This window comes from Elephantulus edwardii, unplaced genomic scaffold (genome assembly GCF_000299155.1).
Source record: "Elephantulus edwardii isolate Elephantulus edwardi_28Jun2011 unplaced genomic scaffold, EleEdw1.0 scaffold00013, whole genome shotgun sequence".
In the NCBI taxonomy this organism is placed as follows: domain Eukaryota; kingdom Metazoa; phylum Chordata; class Mammalia; order Macroscelidea; family Macroscelididae; genus Elephantulus; species Elephantulus edwardii.
In genome coordinates, this window is record NW_006399763.1 from 7,973,724 (window position 1) to 7,990,102 (window position 16,379).

Here is a 16,379-nt window from a genome sequence, read left to right on the forward strand (position 1 = left end):
AGCAAGGAGTTGGAAACAACCTAAGTGCCCATCAACAAACGAATGGCTAGAGAAGCTGTGGTATATTCACACAATGGAATACTATGCTGCATTAAAAAATAAGGAACTCATGCAATATTATTCAAAATGGTTGACTCTGGAGAACATTATGCTGAGTGAAATATCCCGGTCACAAAAGGACAAATATTACATAGTAAGTCTTATTATGGAAATGATTCTATCACTGTTAAACTAAACATCGTAAGTACCTGACCACTGTGATATATAAATTATGGCTCAGTTAACACACTACCTTAACAGTCTTACTGTGTAAATGGAAAACAGTCTCTTTATCACTATCATAACCAACAAAATTAACAATATTTTAAAATAGTTTTTATAAATACAGCCTATATTCAGTTCCCTCTCTATAAAAAATGGTCTCAAAATTCTGTAATTTATTTCAGTTAATTAATTGTAATTTCAGTAACAAAAAGATAATTTAAAACATGAGTAAGAACTTAAACGTAATTTCACCAAAGAAGATACACAGATGACTGACAAGCACATGAAAAAGTGCTTATACCATTCATCTTTGTTGTTAGGTGCTTTTGAGGCACAGCTATTCAGTGACCCCATGAATAACAAGCCCAAATCTTAACCTAATCAGCACCATCTCTGTGATCTCTGCCATGCACAAACCTGTTGTTGTAATCCATCTCATTAGTTGATCATCTACTTTTCCTACCATGATGTCCTTTTCAAGGACTGACTTTGAAAACCATGTCTCTGGTTGCATATCCTCTAAGACCATTTGCCATGCTATAGTGCCGTGTGTGTTGTGATGATGGAAGCAGTGCCACTAGTGTTTCAAATACCAACAGAGTCACCCCTGCTGGCTAAGTCTCAGTGGAGCTTGTAGACTAAGAGAAAGAAGCTGAATTGGTTATCTACTGCAATAACAAGCCTCTGAAAAATGGAACATTAATCATTAGGGAAATGCAAATTGAATGCAAGGTGAGGTACCATTTCACACAAGATGATTATGACCATAAACAGTATGAATGCTAGTTAGGACATGGAGAAATTGTAACCCTCATCAATTGCTGATAAGAATACTATATCGTGCAGCTGAAATGAAGTAAGTTTGATGGTTCTTCAAAAAGTTATAAATAGAATCAATGACCTATTAATTTCTTTCCTGGGAATATACCCAAAAGACTTGAAAGCAGATATATTATACATTAGTGTTTTCATTGCAGTGTTATTCATAGTAGCCAAATTGCCCTTCATCTAGACCTGTTCCCTTTGTATGTAGAGCAAGTAATTTGAGAAGCTGGGCTTTATGAAGAGGGAAATGTGGCATCAGGTTTGGAAGAAGACTTGTCAGCAGCTTTCATTGTGCAGATGACACAATCTTGCTGACAGTGAAGAGGATTTGAAACACTTGTAGTCCCTCACCGCTGAGCTATATAGACAACCTCGTGATTGATGGAAAAAAGACTGAAGTTATCAATGATTTAATCTCCCTTGCATTCACACACACCAAGTTGACACACTTGGTGCCAGAAATCAAGAAATTAGAAGTGTAGAATTGGGGAAATCTGTCAAGGACCTTGCCAAAGTGCTAAAGAGCAAAAGTGTTTAAAGACCAAGGTGCATTTGATTCAAGCCATGGTCTTTGCTACTACTTGTTATGCACCTGAAAGTTGGACAGTGAATAAGGATGACTGAATAACTCACTCCTTTTAGTTGTGGTTTTGGAGACGAGCACTGAATATACCATTGACTAGTGAAAAAAAAATCAAGTCTGTCTTGGAGAAAGTGCAACCAGAATGCACCTTAGAGGCAAGGATGGTAAAATTTCATCTTACACACTTTGGGCATCATGTTAGGAAGGGCCACTGCTTGGAAAAGGACATCATACTTAGAAAGGTGGAGTCAGTGAAGGAGAGGAAGGCCCTTCAGGAGGTGAATTGACACAGTGACTGTAACAGTGGGCTGAAGCTTCTCAAAGATGAGGAGAATGGCACAGGATAGGGCAAGGTTCAGATCTCTTGTTCTATAGGGTTGAGGTGAGTCTTGCTCAACTCGATGGCACCCAACAACAACATCCACTAACAAACAAATAAATAAACAAAATGTATATACATACAATATTGAATATTACTCAGTTAAAAGAAATGATGTTCTGTATGCTACAACATGAAGGAACCTTGGACCATTTTACTAAGTGAAATAAGTCACAAATATTGTATGGCTGCTTTGATGATATATCTAGAATAGGCAAATACTATTGCCTGTTCTAGAAAAAAAAATAGACAAAGGGTTATTGTTGATTTTCAGGGATGAGGTTAAAGAAACAGTGCTCAGTACTGAATTTGTCTTTGGTGTGATGAAAGACTTGGAAAGGGAAAATTGTGATGATTGTGTAACAGGTGCCATCAAGCCCTCTACAACTCCTAATGACTGTATTAGCAACAGATTTGGACCTTGCCTTATCCTGTGCCATCCTCACACTCTTTGATACAGCTTTGTCAGTTAATCTTTTTGAAGATCTTCACTTTCTCTGAACCTTTCATTCCCAGCATGATGTCTTGGTCCAAGGACCACCCCCCCCCCCCCCGACAACATGTAAGCATGTGAGATGTAGTTTCACTATCTAGAAGTGCTAGGTAGATTCAAACAACTGACCTGTCCCTTAATACAGTGCTTCACTAAGATAAAAATAAATACATACAAAAATAAAAATATATATATACAAATACATACAAAAGAGAAATACAAATAAGTATGATAAAACATGAAGTGTCTAAATATCTCTTTAAAAAGAAGATTTTTAGTTGTTAAAACTACAGAAAACAATCAGGTCTGCAGTTTTCTCTTCACATCCAGAAGTGAAGCATTTTTGTAATGATACAAAAATAATATTATATAGGAGATAATAAGAGAGCTAAGAAGTTCCTCACTTTTGCTTTTTCTCCCCCTATTGCCTGTGCAGTTCTGTATGACTGTATACCTTCTTCTGTTTTCTCACTATTTTTATATAGGGTTAACAATCTTTATCATCAGCTCTTAGAACAAACAGTCACAGATTGCATAATTTGAACTATTTCTAGAGGGGTTAAATTATATTTTTGTTTTTCTTCTCAGATAATGAAACTGCAGTTTACACATTAATGCCAATGGTTATGGCTGATCAACACAGGTAGGTGCCTGTTTTATAAACTGATAGTCTTTGAGCAGTACAAATCGACCTAAATGCAGGACATCCTTCCCCAAACCCCATCCCCTATAGTTTGAACATAGAGTCGGTGCCTATGTGTTGCTTTAAATCCTCAGGTTCTCTCTCAATTTTCATGTTGCTTTGGGTCGTATGAGAGGAGACTGCCCACCTTTCTTCCATGGAACAGCTGGTGAATTTGAGCTGTCTACCTTTGACTTGCCATTACAGTTCCTTACCACTAGGCCACCAGAGCTCCCTAGTTAATTTCTTTGTTATAATTTTTCTGTCTGTGAAATAAGAAACAAAATTTTTCAAGATCTAAATCACCTTTAAAATTTTATGTTAGAAATTATCTATTAGAGGTCACTGCTAATCTTTTTAGAGGATCAGTGAAAGAGAAAATGATTGTAAAATTGATACAGTGAATCAATGGACTTGAGCATGGTGGTGATCCTGGAGAGGGTGCAGGATGGGGCAAAGTTCTGATTGATTTATTGTTCAAAATTGCTCTGAATCATGGTTGACTTGACTGGACACAACAACAACAACAACAACAACAACAACAACTCTGTTGAGCCAAAGTTATGATTGAGGCACATTTTTTCTCAATCCATCACTATTTTGCTGATCTTGTTGTTACAGTGTTGGCAGGCATTTATAGAGGCATGTATGAGATAGTTACCCAGCTGTATGATGGAATGTTTATTCTTGGAGCAGTTTGTGGTCAAATGAGAAGAGAAACTATTTTGGAACTAGTTTAAATATAGAATATTTTAAAATTAAAATAGAAACTTATTTTTGCTTTAAATTTCCTGTTAGTATGATTTGAAAAATTTTTTTCTTTTCATTTGGCCAAAATTTATATATTGTTTATTGTTAGGTGCCATTGAGTTGAGTACAAGTAAGAGCAATCCTATAAGCAACAGATACAATCTCTGTCCTATCCTGTGCTATCCTTAGAATCTCTGACATACTTGAATCCATTGCTGCAGTCACTGTGTCTGTCAGTCCACCTGGTTGAGGGTTTTTCACTCTTTTACCATTCCGCCACCTTTCCAAGTTTGATATCTCTCCCCAAACAATAGCCTCTCCTCAAACAATAGCCTCTCCTAACAATATGCCCACAGTATATGAGATGAAGTTTTATACATTTGCTGCCAAGGAACACTGTGGCTGCACCATTTCCAAGATACATCTATTTGTTCTTTTGGCCGGCTATAGGATATTCAGTATTCCTCCAAAATATTTTTGGGGAGGAATTGAAAATTTTTATAGGTAGGTTCAGTTTCTTGCATGAGGAATATTCAGCCCTGCTACTTTGTTCCTGAAGACTTTTGGGAGAACCGAGTTCCCTTCCCCTGCTAGCAGTCCTCTCAGCAAGCCAGAGAAGCAAGGGAGACACTGTCAGCCCCAACTTATTGGTCAAATTTGTTGTCTTTTTGCATGTTGCCTGTAGTGTTAAACTGATAGAATCTTGATAAACTTTGCCCAGCCACTGATCATCCTTGCTTTCTTATTGATATTAGACAGGGCCCGTGATGACTGGACAGGGTAGCTAAAGAGCTGTTAAATGGATTTATTATATTTTTATAAACTTTTTTCTTAAACTTCTTTTGCTGTAGATCTGTTTCTGAACTACTATCAAATTCAAAGTTTGATGTCAATTATGCATTTGGACGTGTAAAAAGAAGCTTGCTTCATATTGCAGCAAAGTAAGACTATAAAGATATGTGGGTTAAATGCTGGTCTAGCGTGAATTAATTAGCTTTGATTCATCACCTGTTGTGGAGAGAAATATTTCTGGGTGGTTTTCTATTGTGTCTGAACTTCTCAGGCACTTCATTGCTTTCTTTATAAATAGAAAATTCTACCTCGAAAGTATAGGATAATTACTATTTGGGAAAGAAGAAAAATTGTAGGCAAATACGGACTTTAAATATAAAACCCTTGTTTTAAATAAACTGTATGAATGTGGTAGTTGAATTTATCTGAATTATCTTCTAATATTCTTTCAGTTGTGGATCAGTGGAGTGCTTGGTTCTGCTGTTAAAGAAAGGAGCAAATCCTAACTACCAAGATATTTCAGGCTGTACACCCCTTCATTTGGCAGCTAGAAATGGGTAACTATTTTGTTTACTTAAGTAACTTAAGTTGTTGTATCAATTATCAGTTATGACTAACAGTATTCAAATATACTATCTTGATTTCCTCCCCCCCCTAGTATTTGCTTTGGACAAACACTGTAAAAAAGAAAAGTGAGACACTTATTTTAGTTTTGTGTGATGTTTTATTTCCTATGGTAAGGATACTATTGAGAAACCTGTCTTTTCCTGTAAAATGGTTTTTAAGTCATAATGAATTTTAAAATAATTATCATGCTTAATAATTTGTTAGGTGCCATTGAGTCTTCTGTGACTCATAAGTGACCCTGTGAATATCAAATTGGAAACTTTATCCTGTACCTCACAATCCCCAGTAGAGGGTAAGCTGTGAGTGGATTCTGCCTCTGTAGCAATGAGTTAATTCTGACCTGGAATTTTAGGTAATAGAAGTGGCTATTGCAGTGCTATAGCTGTGTTGTTGTTTTTAATTGCTGTCGAGTCGAGCACACCTCATAGCGACCCTACGAACAGAAGGCCTGAAGCCTTTCTATAACTATCGTCATTTTTCCAAGTTCATAGAGTTTCCAGAGTCATGTTGTTTAGGAAGTGAATGCCACTTCTGCTTCCAAACCTGAATCAACCTGGGATTTCCACCAAACACTGCCCACGATGGATTGCCGTTATGGTGTTTGACACACCTGTGGTACAGTTGTTCCATTTTGGCATTTGAGATCCCAGTGACACAAGGTTCAGTGTTACAGCAAACTCAGATTACCTCAGCACAGCAAATTGACAAAAGAGCTGCATGATTTAGAAGAATGTTCCTCCAAAAATATAGCAACAAGGGATTAACCATAAAAATATACAGTTTCAAAAACTTGAGGGTGAAGAGGTCCCTATGAGTTGGGATCAACCTGATGGCTATACCAAAGAAATAAAACTCGCTGCCTTCCAGTCGATTGTGACTTGTGACGTCCCTCGCTTGAGTTACTAAGGTCGTAAATGTGACGTGAAACTAAGTGTCTTTCTCCAATGGAGTGTCTGGTAGACTTGAAGTGCAATAGGTAATACATAATGCCAACAGGTAACACATAGAGCATTTTGAATTGGATATAAATCTAAAACTTTTTTATTGTGTCAGTTTGAGGCCAGAGTTTTGCAAATATGGATTAATGTGGAATCAGAAGGACATGAGATATTGTGACGTTAAGGGTGGAGAGGAGAAAGGCATACTTGATGATTTACCCTGTGAGCTAATTTAATTGTCCAGTGTTCTAATAAGGAGCAATATGTTGATTGAACACCCGTGCTTGTAATAATCACCTTAGCAGTCTCACACCTGTGTTTGCAGAGTAAGGTACTCATTCCTTTGTTGGTTGATCTCATATCCAGATACACTATCCCAAGTATTGATAGCAAAACAGAACTCTTTGAAGATGGTTATACAGAGAGAATTATCTTACTACTCTGTCTCAACCACTGTAAATGAAAGGAAAAAATTGATTCACAGCAGGAATGAAAGTAAACTTGTCATTTAAGTAGGAAACTTAGTCACCTGCGTCCTACATGAGGTTGAGAAACAGGATCTAAACTTGAAGGACAGGATGTTCTTGATCCTAAAAAAACACTTTTCCGTCCTAGAGGTTTGTTGGGTTTTTTTGTTTGTTTGTTTGTTTAAAATTACTCATTCTGCCAACAGTGAATGAAGGGGCTGATAAATTTCATACATGACATACTACATGACATAATACATGATATTATTTGACATATCAGTGAAAAGAAAAAGAATAACTTAAAGTATGTAAATGTTCCTCTAATCTGGACATTTTTTGGTTTGTCTGTGAAGATTATTTTTGATGTTTAGTAATTGAATATTTTGGGTTTTAGTTATTGAATTGAGTGCCTTCTGCAACTTAGATGCATGTAATAAATGTTTTAAATTTCTTTAGTACTTATTAATTTTGTGGCTTCTGATGTTTTCAGCAATGCATTTTGTTGTAATTTTGTTCTGATTTTAAATTTGGCTGACGGAAGCAGAAATTGTAGTGGAACTGTACTTGTTTGCCGATCCACATGGGTTTTTATTGGGTTATCTTTCTGTTTTGACCCTTCCCTTATCATTATGGATGACTAGTATATTTCTTTGACCTGCTTTATTATTTTCCCCTTCACCTATTAGTGCTGTACTCTAGATAGCCCTTCGTGCTAGTTCAAACCCCAATAAATGGTCACAAGGCATTAAATGACTAGTCTTGCACTTTGGTTACTGTCAGTTCTTATGATAATTGCTCCAGTATTTAGACAGAGAAATAGATAGTTCCTTGTACATGAAGATCCAGTGTTGCTCATAACTATATGAGAATATTCAAAGGGAAGACTTACTGTCTTGGTTAGATTTGAAATAGAATTTTTCTTTGTATTTTGATCTAGCTTGTGAGCTCAGAAAGGGAAGAGGTCATGTATTCAATCTTAATTCTTTAAGAATAAGATGTTCACTTAGTGGTGGTTTTGACTTAGTCATGTTTTAGAAAGTAGTGATGATGGTTGTTACATAGGAAAAACTATATTTTTCTATCATACGTCCCTGTATACCTTTTACGTTATTTTTGGGATGGAGAAGCATTATGTGTAACAGCTTTTCCCTCAATAGTCCCTATATTAATACCTTTCTATAGAACATTTAATTGTGTTTGGGATGAAAGTTTAAAGAACAAAGTAGTTTTTCATTCAGTAATTTACACACATTTTGTTTGACTGCATTGGTTGCAATCTCTTCATTCTTCCCAGCTCCTCTCTACTTTCTGATTCCCATTTGCCTGACTTTCCTTCCATTTCTGTGTCCTGAACTTTGTTTTTAGACAGGTGCTACCCTTTAGGTTGATTGTTATGAAAGGTGTACTGAGTGTTAGGTTGATTGTTATGAAAGGTGTACTGAGTGTTAGGCTTATCTTTTGTTTGGCTGAAAAGTGTCTTAAGTGTCATAAGTCTCAGAGTGCCATCAGTGCCTTATCAGAACATTAAGTCTGCTCTTTTTATAATAATTTTTTTTCTTCATTTTTCTTCTACTCTGTCCAGGACCTTCGATTGTGATCCTTATCAGAGTGGTTGATAGTGGTAGTTGGGTATTGTATAATTCTTGTTTTAATGTAGTAGCAACTGTTTTTCACATAGTCCTTTAGTCATTTGGAATAATTCTTTCTCTAAGTCACTGATTTTAAGATTTATACCCTTAGCAACCCTGTGGGGATTTACGATGAGTTGAATTGACTGGAGTGTTTGGGTATTTTTGGCTTATAATGAAGCATATTCACACATGTGCAAAGTTGGTGACTGAAGGCCTAAGGCATGGGTAGCACTTCTAGTGTGGTGAAAGAGTGTTAAGGAGGAGGCCATCCAGCCTGCGGCAGAGTTTCTGCTGGCCTCAGAAGTCTTGGCTGGTCGGCCTGGCTAGAGAAAGTACTAAATAACTCACGGAGCCAACAAAACAAATAAGTATGTCTTGGAAAAAGTGCAGAGGATCCCTTAGAAGCAGGAATGGTGAAACCTTGTCTCACATCCTTTGGGCATGTTGTCAGGAGGGGCAAGTCCTGGGAAAAAGATGTCATGCTGGGAAAGGTGGAGGGTCGGAGAGAGGAAGAGCCTCAGTAAGGTGGATTGACAGTGACTGTAACAGCAGACTTGAGTGTAACAGAGATCCAGAGGATGGCACAGGATACGACACAGTTCACGTCAATTGTTCATGGTGCTACTCTGAATTGTAATCAGTTAGGCAGTAACAACAGCAGTGCTTGTGTGTGTATGTTTGTGTGTACTGTGTATGTATTCTGTAACTTTTTATTTATACTCATGATTATAGGTTATAAATTTGCATCAATATTGCTATGTCCATTATTTACTGATTATAATCATATTATCTTATGTTCTAATGAAGATGATTACGTTATTCATCCTGTAAGTAAAACTGTCCCAGTAACATGAATTATCATATTTTATGTCTTAAATCTTTTGATTTAAAAGGACTGTACTAATTTTTATCCTGCTACCTTGGAGCCACAGTAATAAGTTTGTATTTTATTTCAAATGTTCTAGCATTTGAAAAAAAAATACTTTGTAGTCATAGGTTGATATATCATTAGTTAATATTGAATGTAGCTGATATTTTAGTAAAATAATGGCCATTTTGTTGTTATTAACTCTGTTCTGACTCATGGTGGCCCAATATGTGCATATGGTTCTATAAAAACCTGACCTCAGAAGCGGATGAGCAAGCTTGGGTATCAAGCGGTACTTTGAATTTTTTAAGGCTTGACTGACAAAGAAATTGTAACAGACCAAATTTGTGAAATATGAGTGTAGTGGAATAATAACCATAATAGAAACAGATTAGAAATTGAAGCCTTGGAATAGGAGTCTTGTAGCTGGCACAGAGAAGCCTTTGCACGAGCCTAGTGTGGGAGATTGGATTATCCTCAGACTCTGGAGAGTAGTCGGCTACTATCTTCGAGCCAGGCACTGGGATTTCTGACTCTGCTTTCAAGGGATTTGGTTGGGATGCAGTGCACAAACTGCCTACTTTTCTGAGGTGAAGATTAAGTTTTCAGCAGGGCTTTGACTCCTAATTTTTTAGGTTTTACACATTATATACAGGACCAATCCTGCTTTGCTTTGTTGGCCTTAATTGAACCAGGAAGAACTGATTGGCCTCCCTCTTCCGAGGTGTCTTTGGGTGGGCCTGAATTACCACCACTTTGTCTGGTTGCCAAGGGCTTAATAATTTGTGCCATCCAGAGACGATGTATTTTTTTAGGGTCTGTTAAAAATTTGTGACTTTCTCTTTTCAGGCAGAAGAAATGCATGAGTAAATTACTAGAATACAGTGCTGATGTCAACATTTGTAATAACGAAGGACTTACAGCAGTAAGTGCTATTTGTTGTATCTGAGATTTCAAAATACCTTGTATAAAATAATTTTTAAGGTAATTGTAATACTAATGATTGTAGAAATGTTTCTTAAAGTTATTTCTTTATATTAAGAAAATCCAGAACAATTTGAGATACCAATTTCCAGGTTTATTTATTAAGAAAAGTTTTAGTTTCTCCCTTCTTTTTTATAAAAGGTTATTTATTGTAAGTTAAATTTACTAATTTCTTCTTAAGTTTTTTATTCTCTCCCTTTTGCTACTGGCTTTCCAGGGTCTTTTTAGGAGTATTATCTGCAACTGTGCCTGGTAAATTCATTATAGTGAAGCTGTTTGTCATTACTGTGTTTTAAATGCCTTCAGTCTAGAAAAATTGGAACTATATCTGGACAGAAAAGGGGGAAAAGTTAATGAAGAAAGGATTCTTTGGATTCCTTGTGCTCGGAGATAATCACTTAATATTTTGACCTATGCTCTTTTAGACTTATTATCTTACATAAACAAATATTTCTATACTTTTTTAATGCCACTTTTCAAGTCTAAGGTAGTATATTTTTTAATTCATATGGATTTGATAGGGAGATGGCATGGAATATTACTGAAGGAATTATTGAAATGCCTCAAATTTTAACCACATTTTTATTATTTGGAGTATTATTTCTTTCAGAGATAAAAATCAAATAGGCTAGTAAATTGTTTTTGAGTCATGACAATAAATGTTGTTTTATTTATTAAATTTTACTTTCCTTTGAATTCTATTTATGAATTTTGAATTTTTACATTTGTAAATAAAATACTGAATATTTTACTTTCTATGACAGTTTTCAAGGCCTTTTTGATGATTTTTTTGTGTGTTAATAGGAGAATAATATAAAAACAAATTCCCCCCGTGGCTTGAAATTTTATGTGAATGGCTTATTAACAAATAGACACAGACATGTGAAATGGCGGATACTGATAGCCTTTGTTCTGTGAGTCAGTGTATTAAGTTCTTATAGAGAATAAATGATTCCTATAAAAATTCAGATTTTATGATATATTAAAAATATAATACCATTAATTCTTTAATGAATGACTGTATTCTAAACATCAGCAAGATACTTAGTGATATAGTATGTGCTGCAGAAATTTATAAAACCATGAAAATGACACAGATCTGTTAGGACACTAGTATAGGCAAGATAAGGTGCCCATTGTTGATGTACTTATTTAAACACATAAATGTTAATCACTAGTTTTTTCTTTTTCTTCCTGAATTTTAAGGGCAGTGAGGCAGAAAATTTTAAAACACTTTGAAAGTTTTATTATGTTTTTGATGAAAATGTACACAGCAAATTAAATTCTTATTTAACATTTTGTATACAAATATTTTTTACACAAATAGTTCAGTGGCATTGGTTACATTGTTTCCAGTGGATCAGCATATGCAATTCCATTTCGGTTCTCATTTACAGTCTAGTTTTCCTGCCCCTTAGTTTATCATCTTTGCTTTAGCATTGTTGTTGACCATTTGGATATTTTTTTATTCACAGATGATATTCTTTATTTTATGAGCCCATCTATTATTTAATTAAAGGGTGACATCAGGAAATAGTTTTGGTTCAAGTTTTATAGAGTGTCTCAGTACAGTAGTCTTTGGGAGTACTGTAGTGTCAGCTGGTTCAGTAAGTCTAGATTTTTTTACCAGTTAAAGTTCTGTTGTATACTTTTCTCCAGTTCTCTCATCATCTCTGTTCTGTCCCTGAACAGAATGGTCATCAATGGTAGTTGGACATCATCTACTTCTTCTGGTCTCAGAGAGAGACTACAGTTTATGTAGACTGTTTGTTCTATAGACTTCTTTGTTATGTCTTCGATTTCTTTCTTTCTTTGGTTTTAATTCAGACAGGTCTTTGGTTTCTTTCTTTCTTTGGTTTTAGATGAGTAGAGATCAGCAGCTGTATTTTACATAGCTGTGCCCAAGATTTTTAAGACTTTAGATGCTATTCAACTAAATGCTAGGATGTAGAATGTAAACATAATGAACTATGATGCCAGTTGACTGGGTTGTCCTATGAGACTGTGGTCCTGAACTTTCAACCCAGGAAACCAATAATACTACTTGTTTGGTATGCCTAAGAAATATCTATAACTGTATGTCTTATGTGGTTTATTTTGTATCTATATGAATGTATGTGAATGTACACTTACATATAAATTCATCTGTATGTGCATTCATTTGTAAGCACCAGTGCATCTCCATACACTATGTGTGAGTGTGTATACACACACACATATATATATATACATGTTGTTATGTTTTATTGAGTTGGAACCAGCTTGTATCTGACTCTCCAGTGGGTTTTAAGAAACAGTAAATCTCACCGGAGGAGAATGCTCATCTTTCTCTCACAGAGCAGCTGGCGCATTTTACCCACCTCATCTGCCCTTGGGTTGGCAGTGCAACTCCTTGTGTATGTATGTATTATGTTATTGTCATTTTTTACTGTTGACTTGAGTTGAGTATAGCTCATAGTGACCCTGTGAACAACAGATCAGAAATCTACCTTATCCTCTGCCATCTTCACCATCTTTGACACACTTGAGCCCATTGCTACAGTCACTGAGTCAATTCATCTTGTCGAAGATCTTCCTCTCTTACATCGACCTTTCACTTTTCTAAGGATGATGTCCTTCTGTAAGGACTGGCCCCTCGTAACACACACACACACACACACACACACACACACAGACATGTATCTATTACTCATACATGTTTCATGGTTGTTGAAAAATTTTAGTTGCCATATCATTTAACAAAAAAATGTCTTTTTGTTTTGTGTCTCGTGTGTACTTTGTAGTGACTTCATGTTTCTTGCTCAAGCTGTGTACAATAAACTCACCCTGAATACTAAATAATAATATTTCTTTTTAAAAATAGTGTTTTTATTTTAAAAATTATTTATCCATATTGCTTAGAATAAAATTATTCCATGAAGCTTATTATAGAAAAAGTCCAAACTTTGAATTTGCTCAGCAATTCCTGTCAACTACTGAAATGTATTTCAAAATATTACCTTCCTAAACCTGAATGCAGGGTGGATTGACACAGTATCTGTAATAATGGGCTTGAGCACATTAGATATTGTGAGGATAGCCCAAGGTTTAGAGCTATTGTTCACAGGGTCACTGTGAGTTGTCGTCAACTGGATGAGAGTAACAACAACAAACTTGAATAAAAGAGTTCTAGGGGTGCTATTCTTAAGTGCCATTAAACTGGAGAGTTGTTGTTTTTGTTAAGTGCCATAGAGAGCTGAAGCTCTGGTGGCCTAGTGGTGAGAAGTTTTGCTTCACAGATGGGCAGTTTCCTTCTGTGCAATTTATAGCCTCTGAAAAGCCACTGGAGAGTCAGCTATGAGTCACTTCCAACTTGACAGCATATGACAGTATCACCCTCTGAAGAAGAGCCAGTAGTAATGAAGGAATTCAAATTGCATTGAAGGCATTTGGGGGAGAAAAATTAGTCTTCATGAATCTGTATGATCCCAGTTGACATGTTTCCACTAACAGATGCAACCCTGGATGTGCTCACAAGTCTGTGCTAGAAAATTTGGAGGACAGCTGCCCGACTCATTGACTAGAAGAGATTATATTTGTTTCCATTCCCAAGAAAGGTGATCCAACAGAATGTGGAAATTCTTGAACAATATCATTAATATCACATACAAGCAAAATGTTGCTGAAGAGCATCCAAGATAGCTGGACCAGTATATTGAGAGAGAACTGCCAGAAGTCCAAGCTCAGTTTGGGAGGAGCCACGGCACCAGGGGTATTATTGCGGATGTCAGATGGATCCTGGCTGAAATAAGAGAATACTGGAAGAATATCTGTTTGTGTTTTATCAAATATGTAAAGACATTTGACTGTGTGGGTCATAAACTACAGCTAACTTTGAAAAGAATGGGAATCCCAGATACTTACCTGTGCTCATGCAAAATCTATACTTACACAAGAAGCTGTTGTCTGCACAGAGCAAGGAGACCGTGCACGGTTTAAAGTCAGGAAGAGTATGCATCAGGGATGTATCTTTTCTCTGTACATATTCAATCTATATGCTGAGTAAACTATGAAGCTGGACTGTTAAGAGCAGTGCAGCCTCAGGATTGGAGGAAAACTCATCAACAACCTACATTATGCAGATAACTCAACTTTGCTTGCTGAAAGTGAGGATGACTTGAAACACGTGCTGCATAAGATTAAGAACTACGCCTTCAATCTGGATTCTATCTCAATATCAAGAAAACAAAGGTCCTCACCACTGGGCCAACAGGCAACATCATGACAGATAGAGAAATCATTGAAATTGTCATTGATTTCATTTTACTTGGAACCACAGTCAATAGCCTTGGTTCCAGCAGTCAGGAGACCAAGAGGTATATTGCATTGGGTAAGTGTGCTGTCAGGGCCCTCTCCAAAATACTGCAAAGCAAAGATGTCGGTTCAAAGAAAAAGATGTATGTGACTCAGGCCATTGTCTTTTCAGTCACTTGCTACACATCTGAAAGCTGGACAGGGAATCTGGATGACAGAAGAAGAATTGATGCCCCTGAGCCATGGTGTTAGAGAAGAGCCATGAAGATCCCATGAACTTCCAAATGAACAAGCAGATAGGTCTTTGAAAGAGTGCAGCCAGTGTGCTCCTTGGGGACAAAAATGATAAAGTTTTTCTCTCATTCTTTGGACATGTTAGTAGGAGAGGCTGTTTCTCAGAAAGGGACGTTATGCTTGGTAAGTTGAAGGGTCAGTGGAAGAGATGATGACCCCCAATGACACGGATTGACACAGTGACTGCAGCAGAGTGATCTCAATATGTCAGAGATGATGAGGATGGCACAGGGTGGGTGGGACATGTTCAGGTCTGTTAGGCATAGGGTCCCTATGAGTCATGCTTACCTCAGTGCCACCTAACCACAAGTTGATCTTAAGGAAAAAGATAGACAGTCTCCAAGGCTTCTACATTTACAGCTTTGGGAAGCTGAAGAATGAATGTTAGGAGACGGAATCCACTATACAGTCGTGCGTTTATACCTACCCAGAACACCCTGCTGCTACAATTGTGAAAATGTTCTGTGCCCAAAAGCTGGTAGTTTGATCCCACTAACTTTTCTGAGAGAGAAAGGGTGAAGCAGTCGGCTTCTGTAAAGATTTACAGCTTTGGAAACCTTATGGGCCTTTAGGGCCTTTTGGGCCATTATGGGTTGACATAGATTCAGTGATAACAGGCTTATATCTAATTTTATGCTCTTAGTGCATTTTGATTTAGGCAACATCTGTTGGCTTCATGGTAAAGGAGGTTATTGCTCTCAATTTCCTCCTCCTCTTCTATAATCTCATCTCTCACATTCTTCCAATATGTTGTTGTTGTGTGTTGTTGAGTCGGAATCGACTCATAGCTGACGCTCTAACAGATTTTGAGCGGCAGTTAATCATACAAGAAGAAATTACCAAAAACAAAAAACAAAAAACAAGAAGAAATTGGCCGTTTCTCCCCATGAAGCAACTAGTGAATTTGAATTATGTGTCTTTGGGTTGGCAGCACAGTTCCTTACCACTAAGCCACCAGAGCACCTTTTCTTCCAATGTAGTTATCACGAGTTTAGTTAGCTTATTTTTCACTTTTAAAACTAGGTAGTATTTCGCTGTTTTGACTGAAGACAATCCTCATGTTACAGTCACTTTCTAAATGTGTCCACATTACGTTTATATTTAAATTGGAATAGTTCCATGCAGTTCTTATTTAGCCTTACCTCAGAACACTGGTAGTAATTATTTTTTTACGTGTTGGGCTGCTAATTAGCCAGGGATTTGAACCTACCAGTGACTTCTCAGGAGAAAGATGAGGTCATTTCCTTCCATTAAGATTTACAACCTAAGAAATCCAATGAAAGGTTACTTCTTTAAGTCAAAATTGATTTGAGGGGCCATATTTATCTGTGTTTCATTGATTATGCAAAGGCGTTTGACTGTGTGGATCACAACAAACTGTGGCTGACTCTGAGAAGAATGGGAATCCCAGAACACTTGGTTGTGCTAATGTGAAACCTTATTCTTGGACCAAGAGACAGTCATCAGAGGATGACTGCATGGTTCAAAATTGGGAAAGGTGTATGCCAG

The 16,379-nt window shown here is 36.7% G+C and overlaps 1 protein-coding gene across 1 annotated transcript in view; it reads left to right on the forward strand.

Annotated features, from left to right (window-relative positions):
• The window catches only part of HACE1 (HECT domain and ankyrin repeat containing E3 ubiquitin protein ligase 1), a 148,632-nt gene that overhangs the window by 15,730 nt on the left and 116,523 nt on the right, over positions 1 to 16,379 (forward strand). The window contains exons 2-5 of the mRNA XM_006881186.1: positions 3,133 to 3,187; positions 4,828 to 4,917; positions 5,221 to 5,325; positions 10,149 to 10,224. Coding sequence (XP_006881248.1) covers positions 3,133 to 3,187; positions 4,828 to 4,917; positions 5,221 to 5,325; positions 10,149 to 10,224 — 326 coding nt within the window. The remainder of the gene's footprint in view (positions 1 to 3,132; positions 3,188 to 4,827; positions 4,918 to 5,220; positions 5,326 to 10,148; positions 10,225 to 16,379) is intronic.